Genomic DNA, 22,280 nt, shown 5'->3' with positions numbered 1-22,280 from the left:
AACCACATATCGCTATCGATTTGGCCAATATTCAGCAGTTTGAATTCTCGTTAGGTGGGAAAACTCTTCGTTATAAATTATATAGCATTGGACCAAGCTTTGACCTCTAGTCCACATAAGGGTACAACCATTAGCGTAGCCAGCCCTTTTTGTGGGTATTTTTGAAGGGTGTAACCACATATGGCTATCGATTTGGTCAATATTTAGCAGTTCGAATTCTCGTTAGGTGGGAAAACTCTTCGTTATAAATTATATAGCATTGGACCAAGCTTTGACCTCTAGTCCACATAAGGGTACAACCATTAGCGTAGCTAGCTCTTTTCTGGGGAGGGGGCTACAACTATTCTTAACCCATCCCAAAGAAACCTTTCTTCACTTAAACGTTCAACCCTATTTAAGGTAGCCAATGATTTACAAGAACTCTTTGTCCAACTTCAAGCTCTCTTAGGCATAGATTGAGATACAACATACAAATACATTGCAAATTATCAAGGCAAATGGTAATGGAAGAAACTTATGTTGTACTATTCAGTATCGGCTTACTGAAACATTGCCCTTATCCTTTTTTATACATCATTTAATATTCATCACTAACTGATAATCATATTAAATATTTATTTACTTGACATTATTGACCAACCAAAACACTGGCTCAAACTATATTCTTATGCATGAAGGACCCAAATGCGATCATGCCGCTGCTAAACAATTTGTTTTAAAGAAATATCTCTCAGCCAATCCAGATCCAGAACGTCAATGTTATTCCCATTTTACTACAGCCACAGGTTATTTATTAAAAACATAAAATAAAAAGGCTAGAGCTGGACAAAATCTGAAATTGGCCTTATATTACATGGTAGATTGTCACGGAATCGTTTCACAGTAAATTTCACACAAAATCAAATCATTAAAAAAAATAACATATAAAAGTTATAAATAAGCTCATTGAAGTTTGGGGTCCAATTCAAAACGAAAACTACATGTTAAGGGAGGTTGGTCATGGTCATAGTAGCAGCCCGGCAATAAAATTCCATAAAAAATGGAAATGTTTAATTTTTTAGAGTTTAAGCTCTAAAAAGACTACCGATGGAACATTGCAATAGTGTTAAACTTAAGACTATAATTTTTTGGTTATACATTTATAAAAATAAAATAATTTTATTTTTATTTTCCACAAAATTAAATATTCCAAATTTTGCCCAAGGTCCGAAATGTGATCACGCCGCTGCCAAACAATTTATTCTAAAAAAATATCTTTCGGCCAATCCGGATCCAGAACGTCAATGTTATTCTCATTTTACTACAGCTACAGGTTTTTCAATAGAAACGAAATAAAACACCCTTAAACAGCTTAAACATTTGGTCAATGGATTGTAGTTAGTTCATCATCATAAATGGGTGTTAAATTTTCACAATTTACTATTGCTAGTTGATTATTAGTATTTTTATGAGCGTATATAAGTAAGCTTAAGTATAAACTTTGCTAGATAACTTTGATGGCTTTAATTTTGTTTTGTATTCCATGTATCGCTAAAACTTTTCTACAGGTCCACAAAGAGATGCCATAGCCGCCCGAGAATTTATATTACGTATGTTTGTGGATCTAAATCCAGATTCAGAGAAAATTATTTATTCTCATTTCACATGTGCTACAGGTAAGTGTTTGTGTTTCAGCAAAATAATGACTCTGATTTTCAGGAAATAGTTCCATGATTTTTTTTTTTTTAAGTACAAATGTGCATGGTGTTTAAATTTCCTACCCACGAGTAAATAATTTGACAAAATCGAGACCAATCCTTCAGACATTATGTAAAATATAACTTCGAGTTAGATTGGTAACCTGAATAACAGATGGCCGGCTTACTATGTTGTCTCATCTGTCGGCACCTTTATTAATGCAGATGAAAGCAATTATTATTTACTTAATTGGCCAGGGTGACCAGGCATCGGGTCTATGCACTGAAACGACCTTGCTCTCCAAAGAGAACTTGCCAAGGATCGCTACCCCCACATGTGGCTACAACAACAATCAGGAAGGATGGTGATATTGAGAAGTAGATCCGTAGACTTTGTAAAAGGATACGTCGCCAGAATTGCAGAGCTATATTCATACTCAAGTCTGAAAACAGACTTACATATATTGGGTTGCCCAAAAAGTAATTGCGGATTTTTTAAAAGAAAGTAAATGCATTTTTAATAAAACTTATAATGAACTTTAATCAAATATACTTTTTTTACACTTTTCTTCTAAAGCAAGCTAAAAGTAACAGCTGATAACTGACAGAAGAAAGAATGCAATTACAGAGTCACAAGCTGTGAACAAATTTGTCAACGCCGGCTATATGAAAAATCCGCAATTACTTTTTGGGCAACCCAATATAACGGCCACTAGAGCTCTGGAGACTATTCTAAATATCCGACCCATAGCTTTACAGTTTAAGCGTGAAGCACCCACTACGTCTATAAGAAAGAAGGAGGCTCAGGAGACTATTCTAAATATCCGACCCTATCCCTACAGTTTGAGCGTTATGCAGTCACTGCGGCTGTAAGTAAGAAGGAAGAGGATAACGAGGGATTTTCTCAAGTACAGACAACATGTCTATGCTATGTGGAGGTCAATGGAAACTGTCCCACACTTGGTAGTTCAAAGGATAAAGAGGCATTTCGATGCTAAGAAGCTGTGTGTGTTGTCATTAAGGGGGTGTCATTAGAAGTGGAGGACAGGCACAGTCATACAATTCTTAGATAAGTACCAGATAGAATTTTTTTTGATTCTGGATAAGCCACATGCTTATGAGTAGGTGCAAAAGCTGCGGATCTCATTACATAGTCCTAAGAGGTATCGCAGGACACTTCGAAAGGCAGCCGGCTGTACGCACCGGTTTGACCCGATGGAATCCTTCATCGGCAAGGCTGCCGCTTCAGTGTATATGTTCTTCCTTTTTTCGTCATGGGAGAGGTACATCCCAGAGTGCCCTGCTCAATACGAAAGGCAGCCGGTTGTACGCACCGGTTTGGCCCGATGGAATCCTTCATCGGCAAAGCTGCCGCCTCAGTTTATGTGTTCGTCCTTTTTTCGTCATGGGAGAGGCACATCCCGGAGTGCCCTGCTCCGCACGCCACTGGTCCATGCCGGGATTGAAAAGAAACCCGCACCCTGGTTCTGTTCGGTTTGCCAGAACCATCTCCATCAACGGACGGTGTCGGTGAGGTGTAAACGGTGCATGGAGTGGGTATATTTCCGATCTTGCTCTGGGCTACGGGAGTAGTGATGTGAGGCCACACACTGAATATGTCGCAAGGTGCTGTGCGAACATAGCCAGCAGTGGGACACAAGCGTCGTCCTCGTCGTCGGACTATGTATACATAGTTGAGTTACTATCTTCTGGCCATAATCGTCTGGTTCTAGAGGACTTTAATGCGCATCACATTTCATGGCGTTCTCCCCTAGGTAACGACCAGCGTGGCATGGCTTTGACAGAGCAGATTCAAGGCTTCACGTTTTGCGCAGTGAATTAGGATGCCCACATCAGAATTATGAGGAGATGCAGCAGCTCCCCAGACATTTCCATTGCATCCCCTGATCTCCTGAGTGACGTATCCTGGCAAGCCGTCATCTCTTTGGGGTCAGATCACCTTCCCATAATTCTCACCATCGATCGACCAATCGACTTCATAACCTCCGAGCGCCAAACGTTTATCAATCAAAAGAAGGTCATTTGGGATGGCTTCAGAGAGTATACCAATCGCCGGTTCAGTGAACTGCCACACCCCTCGGATGTGCTAGTGGCTGAGAGGAATTCCGAGACATCATTAAATCAGCAGCGGCTCGCTTTATACCAGCCGGTCGAATACCCCAGGTGTGGCCCTATTTCACGGCGCAGGCAGTAGCACTCGCAGACGAGCGTGATAGGATTCGTTGTATGGACCCAACTAACCCAAGAATCAGCAAGCTGAATCTGGAAATAAACAGGGTGGTCAAGGAACATAGGCGGAATTTGTGGCTGGAACACTTTGGAGCAATGTTACTTAGGCACCGGTTTAGGCAAGCTGTGGTCTACTGTTGAGTCACTCTCAAGACCTCAGTCACTTTTGGCGAAGTAACCGTGGCTGATCCGAAGAGATACGCCAGGGTTGTTCAACCGTCAATTTATCGTACATCCCGAGAGTGACTGGGCAAGAAGCAGAGCTATTCGTCGTATCCGTGGTCTCCGACCCGATGAACAGCCACCACAATTTACCGTGGACGAAGTTACGAATGTCATCCGTGGCGCCAAGTTATCCAAGGCGTTGGGTATCGACGAAATCTCTATACTGATGCTGAAGAATCGGGATCAACCTGGAGTCGAGTACCTTACGACTGTCCTCAACCTGTCTTTGAACACTCTTACTGTACCCGATGTCTGGAATATGGGCAGAGTCATCCCGCTACTGAAGCCTTGAAAGGATCCGAGTAAAGGGGAATCGTAAAGACCAATCTCCCTTCTCTCGCCAGTAGCAAAGACGCTTGAGGCATTACTCCTCCCGAGCCTCGTAGGAGAATTTCGATTCACCGAGCATCGACATGGATTTCGAAGACTGCATAGCACAACAATTGCTTTCCATGCCATTACCGCACACATTTGCAGTGGCTTCATTCAGCCCAAGCCATGTGGACGGTCTTCATGGCACTGGACCTATCGAAGGCATTCGACTCGGTCAGCCATGCCAAATTATTTGAGGACATCGCCAACACGTCTCTCCAGCCAGGCCTGAAACGATGGGTCGCGAATTGTCTGTATGGTCGCCAGTCATTTGTGGAATTTAGGGATAAGAAGACGAAGCACCGTAGAGTGAAACAGGGGGTTCCCCAAGGTGGGGTGATATCTCCGGCACTGTTTAACCTCTACCTATCCTCCATTCCACCCCCTCCAGAGGGCATAGAGATCGTATCATATGCAGACAATTGTGCGGTCATGGCATCAGGCCCCCATCCGTTGTTGACCTCTGCGATAGGATGAACGTCTACCTAAACGAACTTGCCTCATATTTCGCTGCAAGAAATCTGAAGATATGGCAGATATCTTCAGTTACATTGTTCACTACAGATACGCATGAAGCGGGTGGGGAGATGAAAGTGATGGTCGTCGGAGTGACAATTCCGACCATCAAGTGTCCCAAAATACTTGGTGTCACATTTGACAGCTCTTACAAATGTACAAAAGATAACCTCTAGATCAAGTGGGCCTAGACAACATTCATGCAGATACGGTTAATAGCTCCAGGTAAATACCCAAAAGGTATCTACCCGGTAAATTGGGAAATACCCGGGTATTTACCCATTTATACCCAAAAGCTGGGTATTTATTATAATTTTGCAGATATCCTGGGTATAAAAACATTTTCCAATGATTTCGTATTCTTTGTATATAAACCTGACCTTCTGATCTCATAAAATCGGATTTTATTTTTATATAGCCGCGACATAGACCGATCTCCAGACTTAAAGTTTTGAGGCAATAAATTGGCCATTTTTCATCCGATTTTGATGAAATTTTGCACAGTGAGTTCTGGAAGACCCCTACTCATTTCTAAGAAGTGTGGTTCAGATCGAACTATATTTAGATATAGCTGCCCTATAGACGGACCGCCCAATCTCCCGATATAGGATATTGAGGCTATAAAATATCCATTTATTACCCAAAATCGATGAAATTTGGCAAAGTGTGTTCTGATAGACCCTACCCGTTACTGTCAAATGCGATCCAGACCGGCCATATTTGGATATAGCTGCCATATATACCTATCTCCCAATATAGAGTATTGAGCCCATAAAAGGAGCATTTTTCATCCGATTTGGATGAAATTTGGCACAGTACATTTTGGCACCTCTCTAAACTTTTATTTAATATCGTCCAGATCGAACCATATTTGAATATAGCTGCCTTATAGACCGATCTCCCGATATAGAGTATTGAGCCCATAAAAATAGCATGTTTTATCCGATTTTGATGAAATAAGAAAGAGTGAGTTTTGAAAGACCTCTACACCTTTGTGTCGAACATCTTCCAGATCAGACCATATTTGGATATAGCTGCTATATAGACCGATCTCCCAATATAGAGTATTGAGCCCATAAAAGTAGAATTTTTTCATCCGGATGAAAAACCAAATATGGTCCGATCTGGACGATGTTCGACACATGGGTGTAGAGGTTTATCAAAAATCACTGTTTCAATTTTCATCAAAATTGGATGAAAAATGCTCCTTTAATGGGCTCAATACTCTATATCGGGAGATCGGTCTATATGGCAGCTATATCCGAATATGGTCCGATTTGGACGATATTCAACAAAAAGGTTTAGAGGGGTACCAGATCTCGCTGTGCCAAATTTCATCGAAATAGGATGAAAAATTGTTCTTTTATAGGCTCATTATGCTATATCGGAAGGTCGGTCTATATGACAGCTATATACTGATATGGTCCGATCTGAACCACATTTGCCAGGAATGGTTAGGGGTCTATCAGAACACACCGTGCAAAATTTCATCAAATTCGGTTGATAAATGGATCTTTTTAGGGCCTCATTACCCTTTATGGGGAGATCGGGCGGTCGGTCTATATGGCGGCTATATCCCAATATAGTCCGATCTGAACCACACTTCACAGAAATGAGTAGGGGTCTACCCTACAACCAGAACTCACTGTGCCAAATTTCATCGAAAACGGATAAAAAGTTACCAATTTATTGCCTCAAGACTTTAAGTCTGGAGATCGGTCTATATAGCGGAGCGGCTATATATAACAAAAATACGATTTTATGAGATCAGCAGGTCCGGTTTATATACAAAGAATACGAATCATCAAAATTTTTTTGGAAAATGTTTTTACACTGGAAAATTATAAATATCCAAAAATGGTATTCATTGCGTATATACCCGGTAGAAACCCATCTCTACCCGTCAAGGATAGGTCCTGAAAACATCAATTATCCTGTTTCTGATGAACTCACGTTATTATAAACCCCTTCTACGTCAAAAATGTCCTCTAAAAGGAAATCGTCAAACCCCCAAATTCCCTTCTACTACGTAAGCATGCCACCGGAGGCCACCGTAGCGCAGAGGTTAGCATGTCCGCCTATGACGCTGAACGCCTGGGTTCGAATCCTGGCGAGATCATCAGAAAAAATGTTCAACGGTGTTTTTCCCCTCCTAATGCTGGCAACATTTTTGAGGTACTATGCCATGTTAAACTCTTCTCCAAAGAGGTGTCGCACTGCGGCACGCCGCTCGGACTCTGCTATAAAAAGGAGGCCCCTTATTATTGAGCTTAAAATTGAATCGGACTGCACTCATTGATAAGTGAAAAGTCTGCCCCTGTCCCTTAGTGGAATGTTCATGGGCAAAATTTGCATTTACGTAACCATGCTGATAATTTTGGGTCCAAATTTTTATACCCTCCACCATAGGATGGGGGTATACTAATTTCGTCATTCTGTTTGAACCTACTCCAAATATTCGTCTGAGACCCCATAAAGTATATATATTTTTGATCGTCGTGACATTTTATGTCGATCTAGACATATACGTCCGTCTGTCTGTCGAAAGCACGCTAACTTTGGAAGAAGTTAAGCTAGCCGCTTGAAATTTTGCACAAATACTTCTTATTAGTGTAGATCGGTTGGGATTGTAAATGGGCCACATTGGTCCATGTTTTCATATAGCTGCCATATAAATCGATCTTGGGTCTTGACATCTTGGGTCCTAGAGGGCGCAATTCTGCTCCGATTTGACTGAAATATTGCACGTGGTGTTTTGGTATCACTTCCAACAACTGCGATAAGTATGGTTTAAATTGGTCCATGTTTTGATATAGCTGCCATATAAACCGATCTTGGGTCTTGACTTCTTAGGTCTCTAGAGTGAGCAATTCTTATCCGAATGGAATGAAATTTTGGACGACGTGTTTTGTTATGGTATCCAGCACTATGCCAAGCATGGTTCAAATGGGTCCATAACCTGATATAGCTGTCATATAAAACGATCTTGGGTCTTGACTTTTTGAGCCTCTAGAGGGCGCAATTGTTATCCGATTGGAATGAAATTTTGCACGAAGTGTTTTCTTATGATATCCAACAACTGTGCCAAGTATGGCCTAAATCGATACATAACTTGATATAGCTGCCATATAAACCGATCTGGGGACTTGACTTCTTGAGCCTCTAGAGGGCGCAATTCTTATCCGATTGGAATGAAATTTTGCACGAAGTATTTTGTTATGATATTCAACAACTGTGTCAAGTATGGTTCAAATCGGTTCATAACCTGATATAGCTGTCATATAAACCGATCTCGGGTCTTGACTTCTTGAGCCTCTATAGGGCGCAATTCTTATCATATTTGGCTGAAATTTTATACGAAGGATCCTCTCTTGACCATCAACATACGTGTTTATTATGGTCTGAATCGGTCTATAGCCTGATACAGCTCCCATATAAATTGATCTCTTAATTTTACTTCTTGAGCCCCCAACGGGCGCAATTCTTAAACGAATTGGCTGACATTTTAATTGTGGTCCAAACCGGACCATATCTTAATATCGCTCTAATAGCAGAGCAAATTTTTTCTTTTATCCTTTGTTTGCCTAAAAAGATATACCGTGGCAAGGGCTCGACAAATGCGATCCATGGTGGAGGCCCGGTCGAACTAAGCACGCTCTTACTTGTTTTTTTATTAATATGCGTCTGATAGTCTTTTGAGGGTCTTTGGTTCGAAAATATTGATTCTCAGACACCCCATTCCTATAAAAAAGTAACATCGACATTTTTCGCAGTAAAGTCTATCGGAGCAATACCATGCACATTTGTACAATATTTTTAGGAAATGTTCTATATATTTAAGTGTGTGTTTGAATGCGAATATGAGTGAATGAGCGATTATTGAAAGCATTACATTATTTGAGGGTTTGTATTATTGTTGTATATGACATAAATTAATAAAACATTTCAATACAATTATGAGGGGTTTGGAGCAGATAAACCATTGAAGGTACTTTGTCAAGACTTATTTATTTTCTCTATAGTTTCCATTTTCATACTTTTCAATCATTATCACTTTGAATTTGAAGCTAGTTTCTCAAAATTTATTTTAAAATGCTTTCACTGTTGCCAATTACAATTTCTTTTCAAATTTGTTTGAAACTAATTTCATATTTTCTATATTCTCTTTTTTAAATTTCTTTTTCTTTTATAAAAATTAAATTTAAATTTATTTTCTCTTCTATTGGGAATGGCACAAAAATGGCCAAATCTAATACGAATATGTGTTCCACAGATACCGAAAACATTAAGCTTGTATTTTGCGCTGTAAAAGATACAATCATGCAAAATGCTCTCAAAGAATTCAATTTGGGTTAAGAGTATTAGGTAAAACAAAAAAAAATTCCAATTGGACTGCTGCGTTCTATCAACCTTTCTACTTCGGAGTCTGTTAAAAATGTTACTTCCATTTTTCTTTATGGTTCTTTCTTTTGTTTTTTCTTAAATACACCAAAAATTTATCATTAAATGATTGGTTTTGTTTATCCCAATTTCGTCTTGAAGTTCGAAATTTAATTATACAATTTAACTACCATGGATATTTATTAAAAAAATATATATTATTTACTTTCATAATAGTTTTATGCAATTTTTTTCTTAATAATGTACTAACAGAAAAGAAAAATTATAAAAAAAAGAAAGAAAAAAAAAACATAAATAAATGCCAAAATTATTTGTTGTTTTATTTATTTCAACTATTGGGTTGCCCAAAAAGTAATTGCGGATTTTTCATATAGTCGGCGTTGACAAAAAAAAGTGTAAAAAAAGTATATTTGTTTTTGTGTTTTTGATGACCAATGTGAATATTTAATGTTTTTTTTTGTTTTGTTGATGGGCTTTTTTGGTCAGGTTGAGGATTTTTTTAAATAAAACAAATCGTTTTCATTTTTTCTCTCGACGTTTCGTTGGTTATTTTTTCCAACTTCATCAGGACAGAATTTATTGAAGTTCCTGTTTAAAGTATTCTTGTATAAAGTATATGTTTTGTATTGCTTAGTTTTTCCATTTAGACTTACGATTAATTTTACATCTTCGTTGAATTACTTATATTACTATAAAAACTGGACACCACGACACAGAAAATATAATAATATAAATAATTGCACTTTGAGGGAAGTATATAAAGTCTAAACTTATTACTAATATCACAGAACAGTCGTTTTCAAGTTATTGCAATGGAATACTGCTATTTGATTAAAGTTCATTCTAAGTTTTATTAAAAATGCATTTACTTTCTTTAAAAAAAAAAACGCAATTACTTTTTGGGCAACGCAATACATTATATATCAACACATATCGTATGTAAATTAAGTTTTTTATTATTCTTTTGTACTATATTTTTATGTTATGCTAGTTGACGCGGGCCCGCGCCTTCTTTTACTTTATATGGAACAAAAGTTTCCTTGGAATATTTATTTTCGAAGATCTTTTAGTGAAATACCATGCTAACTTGACTCAGAGTTTAACAATATAAGTGCCTTTATCTGAATCCCATACTTCATTTCAGCCCGATATTCTCATGATTTCTGATTTAGTGGTGTTTTCGGGGGAGAGGTGGTCCCCCAGATACTTGGCCCTGAAAAAATATCTGCATCATGCTCTTCTCTCAAATACCATTTATTTAGACCCCATATTGTCATTGGCTTAAGAGGAGTTTACAGGATGAGGCGTCCCCCAAACACATGACCCCAAAATAGGTTATCAAACTCGTTTTCTTATATCAAATACCTTTCATTTGAGCCACATATTGGCATGGTCGAAAAATTTTAACCCTTTGGGGGTGTTTTGGGAAAGGGGTGATGCCCTAAATACATGGTCCTACATTTGGATATCAAATTCGTACTCTACTCCCAAATACCTTTATTTGAGCCCCATATTGTGATGGTCTGTAAAAAATTGCTGTTTGTGGGGTATTTTGGGAAAGGGGTAGACCCCCAGAAAATTTGTCCCGAAAGTGGGTATCAATTCTTGCTCTACCCCCCAATACCTTTCATTTCAGCTCCACATTGACATGGTCGGTAAATATGCCCGATTAAGGGGTGTTTTGGAGATTGGGATGGCCCCCCAAACACTAAGCCCGAAAAATATATCAGCAACTTGCTCTATTCTCATATATCTATATATCATTTATTTGAACCCCATATTGCCATTGCCTTGAAAATTGGATATCCAATTCGTTTTCTGATCTCATTTAAACTTCTTATTGCAAAAGTCAGCAAATATGTCCGGTTTGGGGTATTGGCCCTAAAAACTATGAATATTTAGCTCCACTCTCTTTAGGACCCAAAATATCTTGGTGAGCAAATGCGTCCTATTTGGATGTTGTTATGGTGGTGGGACGTCCGCTAGACAGTTGGCACCAAATGTTGATATCAGATACGTGGTCTCACATACCTTTAATTTGAGCCCCATATTTCCATAGTCGGCAAAAATGACCGGCTAGGGGGATGGGCGGCCACTCAGTGAGTTGGCCTTGAAAATTTATATCGGATTTGTGTTGCACTTTAGAAACCCTCTTATTTGAGCCTCATATTGCAATAGTCAGGAAATACTATTTGGGTGGTGTTGTGGGGGTGGCACGGCCTCATAGAAACTTTTCCCGAATATTGATATAAAAGTCGTGCTTTACTCCCAAAGACCTTTCATTTGAGCCCCATATTGCTATGGTCGTAAATTTGTCCCCTTTGGGGGATGTTTTTGGTGAGAGGCAGCCCCCCAAACACTTGGTCCGATATTTGCATACCAAATTCGTATTGTACATTCAAATACCTTTTATTTAAGCCCCATATTCCCATGGTCAGTAAATAAGTCCAGTTTGGGGGGTATTTTGGGGAAGGGGTGGACCCCCAGAAACGTGATCCCACATTTGGATATCAGATTCGTATTCTACTCGCAAATATCTTTCATTTGAGTCCCATATTGCCATGGTCGGTAAATATGTCCGATTTGGGGGTGTTTTGGGGCTTGGGGTGGCCCCCCTAGCACTTGGTCCGACAATTGGATATCAGATACGTTTTCTTATCCTAAATACCTTTCTTTTGAGTCCCATATTGTCGTGATTGGTCTAAATATATGTGTGGTAGGTTTTAGGGTGGGGCAGCCCCCCTAGGTACCCCATCCGAAATTTGGATACCAAATTTTTATATTTAGGGTGCTATATGAGAGCACACAATATTTCGCTTAAATCGCACTACCCATCTCCGAGATCTGGCGTTTCTGAAAATTGGGGTAAGGGGGAGGGTCCCCCCCCCCCCCCCAGATATCAAAAAATGTAGTACCCTATTTTCACCACGGGGTCATTATGCACCATCTGTGAAAATTTCAAGAAAATTGGTTCAGCAGTTTTTGAGTCTATAAGGAACACACAAACAAACCTACAAACACAAATTGATTTTTATATATAAGAAGATGTGGGGAGAGGGGTCGGGAGAAATGCATATTTTCTCAATTTTCAACAAAAACGTATTAAAAACCGAAAAAATAAAAAAGCTAAAACATATTAAAACAGTCAAATTAGGCTGGGCCGAATCTTTTATACCCTCCACCATGGGTCGCATTTGTCAAGTTCTTTGAATGACTTTTTCGAATATACATGAGCTATATCAAAATTTTGACCGATATAGACCGTACTTGTCACGGCTGTTAGAAGCTGTAGAAAAACACCAGCTCCAAAATTTCAGGCAAATCGAGTAATAATTGCGCCCTCTACAGGCTCAGAAAGTCAAATTGTGAAATCGGTTTATATGTCAGAAAGTCAAACTGAGAGATTAGCCCAAGCCCTCTGGAAGCTAAAAAAGTCTAATCGGGAGATCGGTTTATATGGCGGCTATATCAGATTGGAGCAGTTGTTGGAAGTCATTCCTCAACGATATGTGAAAAATTTCAGCCAAATCGGATTAGAATTGAGCCCTCTACAAGCTAAAGAAGTCAAAACCCAATATCAGTTTATATAGCATCTATATCAGGTTATGAACCTTATGAAAGAAATACCAAACACCAAATTTCAGCCAAATCGGATAAGAATTGGCCCCCGTAGAAGCCCAAGAAGTCTAATCGGGAGATCGGTTTATATGGTGGCTATATCAGGTTTAGACCAAGTATGGTTGTTGGAAGTTATTCCTCAACGATGTGTGAAAAATTTCAGCCAAATCGGATAAGATTGAGCCCTCTAGAAGCTAAAGAAGTCAACACCCAATATCAGTTTATGTAACATCTATATCCGGTTATGAACCTTATAAAAGTAATACCAAATTTCAGCCAAATCGGGTGAGAAGCCCAAGAAGTCAAAACCCAAGATTGGTTTATATGGCAGCTATATCAAAACATGGACCGATTTGGCCCATTAATAGAGATGGACGATGGGTAAATACCCAAAAGGTATTTACCCGGTAAATTGGGTATAAACCCGGTAAATTGGGTATAAAGCTGGGTATTTATAATTTTGCAGATATCTTGGGTATAAAAACATTTTTCAAAAAATTTTTAATGATTTCGTATTCTATGAACCCTGAAACTTGAAACTTGAACTTCTGATCTCATAAAATCGAATTTTAGTTATATATAGCCGCTATATAGACCGATCTCCAGACTTAAAGTCTTGAGGCAATAAAATGGTAAACCCCTATGCCATATAGACCAATCTCTCGAAATAGAGTATTGAACCTATAAAACGAGCATTTTTCATCCGATATATCCAAATATGGTCCTATCTAGACGATGTTCAACAAACAAGTGTAGAGGTCTATCAAATCGCACTGTTTCAAATTTCATCAAAATCAAATGAAAAATGCTCCTTTCTCAATACTCTATATCGGGAGATCGGGCTATATGACAGCTTTTAAGCAAATATGGTCCCATCTGGACGATAATCAACAAAAAGGTTTAGAGGGAAACCGAAACTCGTTGTGCCAAGTTTCATTAAAATAGAATGAAAAATGCTCCTTTTATAGGCTCATTACACAATATCGGGAGATAGGTATATATGGGAGCTATTTCCAAATATAATCCTATCTGTACCACATTTGACAGGAATGGGTAGGGGTCTACCAGAACACACTGTGCCAATTTCATCGAATTCGGATAATAAATGGATCTTTTATGGCCTCAATGCCCTATATCGGGAGATCGGGTGGTCGGTCTAAGGGCAGCTATATCCAAATATAGTCCGATCTGAAGCGCACTTCAGAGAAATGAAACGGGGTCTACCAAAACTCACTGTGCCAAATTTCATCGATATCGGATAAAAAATTACCAATTTATTGTCTCAAGACTTAGTCTGGAGATCGGTCTATATAGCGGCTATGTATAACAAAAATCCGACTTTATGAGATCAGAAGGTCAGGTTTATATACAAAAAATGCGAAATTATCAAAATTTGTTTATACCCAAGATATCTGCTAAATTATAAATACCCAAATAAATACCTAAAAAAGGCATAAAAGGTATTTACCCAATAAATACCCAAACGTTGGGTATCGCTCAGATCGCTCAGGATTATGTTATAGTTGCGATATAGGCTGATCTCTGGCTTTAAAGTCTAGGCCCCATACAAACCGATCTCTCGATTTAAGGTTTTGGGCCCATTGTGTTAAGGCATTCGACTTCCCCCTACAATTTGGCTCAGATCAGTCCAGATTTGGATATAGCTGCCATATAGACCGAACTCACGAATTAAGGTTTTAAGCCCATACAAGGCGCATTTATTGTCCGATGTCGCCTAAATTTGGGACAGTGAGTTGTGTTAGGACCTTCGACGTCCTTTTTTAAATTGGCCCCGATCGGTCCAGATTTGAATAGAGCTGACATTTAGACCGATCTCCCGATTTAAGGTCTTGGGACCATAAAAGGCGCATTTATTGTGGTTAAGTTGGCGGTTAAGTTGTTTTAGGCCCTTTGGAATTTTTTTTCAATGTGGTCCAGATTTGGATATAGCTGCCATATAGACCGATCTCTCGATTTAAGGTCTTGGGCCCATAAAGACCAATCCCTCGATTCGAGTTCTTGGGTCCATAAAAGGCGCAATTATTGTCCGATTGCGAAATTTGAAACAGTGAATTGTGTTAGGCCCTTCGGTATTTTTTTTTTTTCAATTTGGCCCAGATCGATTTGAGGCCTTGGGCCCATATTGTCCGATTGCGAAATTTGAAACAGTGAATTGTGTTAGGCCCTTCGGTATTTTTTTTTTTAATTTGGCCCAGATCGATTTGAGGCCTTGGGCCCATAAAAGGGGCATTTATTGTTCAATTTCGCGCATTTATAGCCCGTTTTCGCCGAAATTTGGGACAGTGAGTTGTGTTAGGCCCTTCGGAATCTTTTTTCAATTTGACCCATATCGGTCCATATTTGGATATAGCTGCCATATATACCGATCTCTCGATTTTAAGTCTTGACCTATAAGAAGCGCATTTATTGGCCGATTTTTCGGAAATTTGGGACATTGAGTTGTGTTAGGTCTTCGACATATTTTTTTCAATTTAGTTCAGATCGGTCCAGATTTGGATATAGCTGCCATATAGACCGATCTCTCGATTTAAGGTCTTGGGCCCATAAAGACCAATCCCTCGATTCGAGGTCTTAGGTCCATAAAAGGCGCACTTATTGTTCAATTGCGAAATTTGGGACAGTGAGTTGTGTTAGGCCCTTCGGAATCTTTTTTCAAGTTGGCCCAGATCGGTGCAAATTTGGATATAGCTGTCATTATTTGCATAGCTAGTTCAGCTTCCTGGGGGAGGGGTGTCTAAGCCCCTTTGAATAGCAGTAAAATAAGCTAATTTTGCCGAAAATAATGAAATTTTTAAAATTTTCTGGTGGTGCTTAGCCCACCGCCAAGAGGCTTTTTTACGCTTATAGCTGCCATATAGACCGATCTCTCGATTTAAGGTCTTGAACCCATAAAAGGCGCATTTATTGTCCGATTTCGCCGAAATTTGAGACAGTGTCTTATTTTAGGCTTTTCGATAGCCTTGTGTTGTATGGTTCAGATCGGTCTATATTTGAAAATAGCTGCCATATAGACCGATCTCTCGATTTAAGATCTTGGGCCCATTAAAGGCTCTTGGCTCAGATCGCAATTTGGCTCAGATAGGTGCAAATTTGGATATAGCTGCCATATAGACCGATCTCTCGATTTATTGTCCGATTTTTTTACCGGCTAATGACGAAAGGTGGTTTACATATATACCCGAGGTGGTGGGTGGGTATCCAAAATTCGGCCCTGCAGAACTCAATGCCTTTTTTTCTTGTTTTATAATGCACTTTGACAGATGTTTGGGCGAAAAATCCAACACAGTAATAGGCTTAACAATTAATAGAAGTTTGTAGTTTGTAGTAAACGATCATCTGGGATTTTCGTCACCACCAACTGATTTTCTGGATTACCCAAGAAGTGACAACACAGGAAAGTTTGCCAATTAATGTGTGCGTGTGTGTGTCTGAACATAATAATGATTTTTATTTAAATTTCAGAATTTTATGTTTTTTTAACTAATGTCAATGTATTTTCTTTTTCCCACCCTTATTCTAGATACGGAGAACATACGATTTGTGTTTGCAGCTGTTAAGGATACGATTCTTCAATCAAATCTAAAGGAATACAATTTGGTCTAAACGGGTCTTTAGACAAAAACAAAAGAACTAATTTTGTGATTTTATTAATTATGAATGAATTCCTTCTTTTTTCACTAAACCACAAAAACCAACAACAACAACAGATTAAGTCGAAAAGAAATTTAATTGATAAAACAAAAAAAAAAGAAAAAACCCACAACAAAAATATTTAATACCAGATTTCTTTAAAGAAACAAAAACAAAACAACATCCAAACTGATAAAATTATAATAATAAATTAAAAACAAAAATGAATAAATATTTGAATACAAACAAAAAAAAAATGAAAAAAGGAAATTATGAAAAATAAATACTAATTTAATAATTAATAAATGAAGAAAAAAGAAAACCGAAAGAAAAAACAAAACAAAACAATTTTATAACGCTAATTATAACAAATTATATACTTTATATATAAAAATAAAAAAATTAAAAAAAAAATTATAATAATAATAATAATGAATAAACAAGAGGAAAATATAAGAGAAAAAAATTGGGTCAAAACTACAATTTAGTATAAAAAAAAGAACAAAAAACTGTCGTCAAAAAAAAATAAAGTCTTTTTTTGTAAGAAAAATATATACACATACACACACGACATATACACCCATACAGAAGACAGCAGATTAAAGCTAAAGCCCAACAAAATTCAAATTGGAAAGAGAAACATAAAAAAGTTGAAAAGTAAACACAAACCACAAAAACAAAACCTTAAACACACAGACAAACCAAGAAATTTAAAGATGTATAAGAATATAAAAAAAGAAGATCTGTTTGTGGTACTACTACTAATACTATGACTAAATTATAATTTATTATAATTATAAACTATTTATAATAGAAAAAGAAGAAGAAAAACAAGAAACTCCTACGCCTTCCTCTTCCTACCTTTCTACCAAACTCCCTTCAGAACAATATCCACAGCAATAAAACGCTAAACACCTGCATACATACACAATCAAAAAAACACATACAAAATCATTTTTTTTTTATTTGTAAATGTAAAATTACACATACACCCATACACAATACTAGAACTCCCCCACAAACTCTACATAAAAGAAAAATTAATAAAAAAAAACAAAACAAATATTCATTTAATAATAAATCTTTAATACATTTAATGTAAAATTACCAACAAAAGAAATTTATGATGAATACCAACAACAACAACAACACTATGACTACTACAACTACTACTGCGACTACTTGAAGAGAAGAGATACTACCTATACAAAAACAAAAGAAAGTAAGAAAAATGAACACACACGCACACAACCGAAACTAAATTACAAAAAATAGATGTAAAACAATAGCAAAAAGAAAAAACAAAACAAAACTAAAAGTATATTTATAATAATGAAATTAAAAAAAAATAAAATTATAATAATGACTATAAAAAAGTGGACATATATATATAAAAACCCAACTCCAACTCTATCTTTACTCTCCCCTGTTGAAAAGCATCAGTTTTCAAACAAGAAAAATATTTAAATGAAAAACAAAAACAAAACCTAAAACCACACCCCTTATAATTCAAAATGTATGAATCAAAAATGACTATGTTTAAAAAAAAAAGAGTCCTTACAAAAAATTTTAAATAATACATAATTTTGAACCGCTGCCTTGTTTATTAGAATACGTGTTTTTCTCTCTGTTTTTATTTTCTTTTTTTTTATTTCCACGTTTTGTTTCGTATGTTTTTCCTTTTGAGTTTGCTTTGCGGCATCCCATAATGTACCCAGTAGCAATTTGAAGAATTTGGTTAAGTGCATTCACAACTATCGCCACCAATTACAACTAAAACAACAACAACACACACATAAACACCAACCAACATACAAACATTATCTGTATAGTATTTAAAATATCTGTAAACAAAAATCTATAAACACAGTTAAAAAGAATCCTTTAAACAAATTCTATCTATCTATGTATGTATTCGATTTCGAAAATTGTTCGTAAATGTAACCAAAAATTAATTTATTTGTAAAATAAATCGTCCTTTTTAAATTTGTATAATAAAATAATGCGTTGAAATCGCTCAAAAATGTCTTGTACAAAAAAAAACACTTTTTTATATTTTTCAAAACAAAACAAAAATCATACCCTGCCAGATGGTTGAAGGCAACGGCGCTCACACAGGTCTTTTACATAGATGCTCTAAAGCAGTGATGAGCACACTAATTTTCAAAACAAAACAAAAATCATACCCTGCCAGTTGATTGAAGTCAACGGCGCTCACACAGGTCTTTTACATACATACATGCTCTAAAGCAGTGATGAGCACACTATTTTTCAAAATAATAAAAATCATACCCTCCCAGGTGGTTGAAGTCAGCGGCGCTCACACAGGTCTTTTACTTACATGCTCTAAAGCAGTGATGAGCACATTACCACTATTGCAAAGACCAAACTGTGTTTGCATGAGTAACCTCAACTATTTAAATCAAAATCCGAACGAAGCAACACGACATTGTATGTATGCGTGTGTCTGTTTATTATACCCTCCACTATAGGATGGGGGTATGCTAATTTCGTCATTCTGTTTGTAATTATCGAAATATTCGTCTGAGACCCCATAAAGTATATACAGGGTGGCTGATGAATATTGCTACAATGATGAATATTGCTACATTTTTTTTTCGGTGTATGGAATACATTTTTCTTTTATTCATGTTAAATTAAATTATTAAATTAATTATTAAATTATTATTAATTAAATTAATTAATTAATTAATTAAATTAATTATTAAATTATTATTATTAAATAGAAAAAAAGTTATTACATTTTTTTTTGGTAGCGGCTTTCATCAGCCACCCTGTATATTCTTGATCGTCGTGACATTTTTCGAATCGGTCAATAACGGTTCGAATCGGTCAATAACTTTATAAAGAGCTGCCATATAAACCGAACTTGGATCTTGACTTCTTGAGCCTCTAGAGGGCGCAATTCTCATCCGATTTGGCTGAAATTTTGCATGAGGTGTTTTGTTATGACTATCCAATAACTGTGCTAAATATGGCGCAAATCGGTACACAACTTGATATAGCTTCCATATAAATCGATCTGGGATCTTGACTTTTTGAGCCTCTAGAGGGCTTCTTGAGCCTCTAGAGGGCGCAATTCTCATCCGATTTGGCTGAAATTTTGCATGATGTATTTTGTTATGACTTCCAACAACTGTGCTAAGTATGATGCAAATCGGTACATAACCTGATATAGCTGCCATATAAACCGATCTTGAATCACGACTCAGTGATGAGCACACTATTTTTCAAAACAATAAAAATCATAACCTCCCAGGTATTATACCCTCCGCTATAGGATGGGGGTATAATAATTTCTTCATTCTGTTTGTAATTATCGAAATATTCGCCTGAGCCCCCATAAAGTGTATATATTCTTGATCGTCATGACATTTTATGTCGATCTAGCCATGTCCGTCCGTCTGTCCGTTACACTAACTTTCGAAGGAGTAAAGCTAGCCGTTTGAAATTTTGCACAAATACTTCTTTTCTCATGACCTCTAGAGGGCCCAATTCTCATCCGATTTGGCAGAAATTTTGTACAACGCCTTTATCATGACCTTCAAACATACGACTGGTCTGAATCGATCAATAGCTTGATACAGCTCCCATATAAACCGATCTGCCGATTTTGCTTCTTTCGCCCCTATAAAGCGCAAACTTCTACAATTGATATATTCAATATTCTTCGTTTGCCTAAAAAGAGATACCGCGCAAAGAACTCGACAAATGCGATCCAAAGTGGAGGGTATATAAGATTCGGCCCGGTCGAACTTAGCACTCTCGTACTTGTTTATCTTCTTTTATTGTCCGCCAATTTCATTCTTCTTTGCTTTAACTTTTCTTTGCTGTTAAATTATTCTTCTTTGCTTTAAAATCTCAACTAGATTTCGGAAATACGGGGCTATGCTTCTTTTTTTCTGTTTTTTGCACCCGTTTGGGTATTCCTCCATTTTTTCGACTATCAAGAATTATTGATTAGTTGGGATTTTAACAACAGAGCAACTACAAAAATCCCATTTTTAGCAACTAACATCATTTGAAAGTTGCCATCCGTAATGTAAATTTGTCAACTGACAACGCAATTGAACTAAGGTTGGCATCCAAAATCGTCCCTTAAATTCTCTTTTTTCCAAGTTTTTTCGGCTGTTTCGGGTAAAGTTAAGTTTTATTTCTTTTTTTTATTTTATTTATTTCTTTTTTCTTCTCTATCTTTATGATCGAAGATTTTTTTTTGCAAATGAATTCAACCCGACTGGGATTTGAACAGCCAACCTCCCGATTGCGAGACGTATGCACTCCCTCTGTGCTGCACGCCTTACTTGATTACAGAAGGCTAAGTAAACATACAATCACTTAGGTATAGGGATTTTTGAGCGCAGAGGTTAGCATGTCCCCCAATGACGCTAAACGCCTGGCCCGAGTCCTGGAGAGAACATCATAAAATTCTTCAGCGCTGGTCATCCCCTTCTAATGGTGACAACATTTGTGAGGTACTATGTCATGTAAAAACCTGCACTCTTTTCGGACTTGGCTTTAAAAAGGAGAACCCTTAACATTGAGCTTAAACTTGAATCGGACAGTTTGCGCTCCATATGGAATGCTCCATACGGAGTAGCTGTAACGGCAGTCGCTGACAATCAGCGGGTATCAAGCAGAGAGTCTCAGTGAGAGGTCGGTCGGCACCGGCTCTGGCGCAAATACACTCTGTATTTGCGCCTATTATGATGGAAAGAGCTTGCTCACCTACAGGTGCTTGACAAGGATCGCCACATGATAATATGTTTTTGAATGCGTTCTTAACATCCAGTTTGAACAAGAGGACAATTGGCCTGAAGTAAAGGTTTGTCTAGCCGCCTTTTCTATCTCCAGCACATCTCTGAGAGCTCCGTTTGTGGACATTAAGCTTTAAAAGCTTGCCGGCCGCCCAGAAAACTGTAATTACGTGTCTCCAAATTAAGAAGTATGATATGATTTCATGCAGCCAAATCTTCTGGTTTGTTTTTTCTTTCTTCCTTTTCTTTTTAGTTTGCCCATCTTAATTGATACGTTTTAAAAAGTTCAGAATGCAACTGTCATGCCTAGGAGAGCTCCAATTCTCTTATCATACCAAGAGAATTGGAGCCAGGGTGTGCGTCTATAACTATTCTTTTAGCTGCAACGGATAACGGACGTCAATAAAGGGACTGATAGAAAAAAAATACGTTGAAAATCATGCACCAACTGTGTTATTATAATGAACAGGCGTTGTTGAAAATATTAACAACATGCGGGGTGGATTTTGTGAACGTGCGTTGTGGAGCAATGCGGAAGGGGGTTTGTAAAAACATACTCATGATTTTTAATCCAACAGTTTTCATAACATTAAAAGTTGTGCATTGAAAATAGTTTGTCAACATTTACAAAGATTTAGGAAAAAAGAAAAAAAAAATTCCAAAAATCCATCGCCATTTCCAAATACATACACTCAGCATATGACCAACATGTGGTAAGGATATTCCTCAATTTCTACTGGGTTAGAACAACTTCTTCCTTCTGTCGTATCTATTTATGTTCTATTATATTACA

General features: G+C 37.4%; 1 protein-coding gene across 6 annotated transcripts in view; it reads left to right on the top strand.

Moving 5' to 3' along the window:
• LOC106081034 (G protein alpha q subunit) overlaps positions 1-16,768 on the top strand; it is an 82,775-nt gene extending 66,007 nt beyond the window's left edge. For 3 of the 6 annotated variants that reach the window (XM_059368598.1, XM_059368600.1, XM_059368601.1), the window contains 2 exons: positions 1,548-1,655; positions 16,600-16,768. In XM_059368598.1, the coding sequence (XP_059224581.1) occupies positions 1,548-1,655; positions 16,600-16,682 (191 nt within the window). In that variant the 3' untranslated portion in view covers positions 16,683-16,768. Of the gene's footprint in view, positions 1-677; positions 786-1,547; positions 1,656-9,312; positions 9,547-16,599 lie in introns of those variants that run through there. The other 3 variants (XM_013242710.2, XM_059368599.1, XM_013242709.2) reach the window with 1 other exon arrangement.
• Positions 16,769-22,280: the final 5,512 nt, after the last annotated feature.

This window comes from Stomoxys calcitrans, chromosome 5 (assembly GCF_963082655.1).
Source record: "Stomoxys calcitrans chromosome 5, idStoCalc2.1, whole genome shotgun sequence".
NCBI lineage: Eukaryota > Metazoa > Arthropoda > Insecta > Diptera > Muscidae > Stomoxys > Stomoxys calcitrans.
The sequence above is the reverse complement of the archived record's forward strand: the minus strand, read 5'-3'. Positions and strand labels throughout refer to the sequence as shown.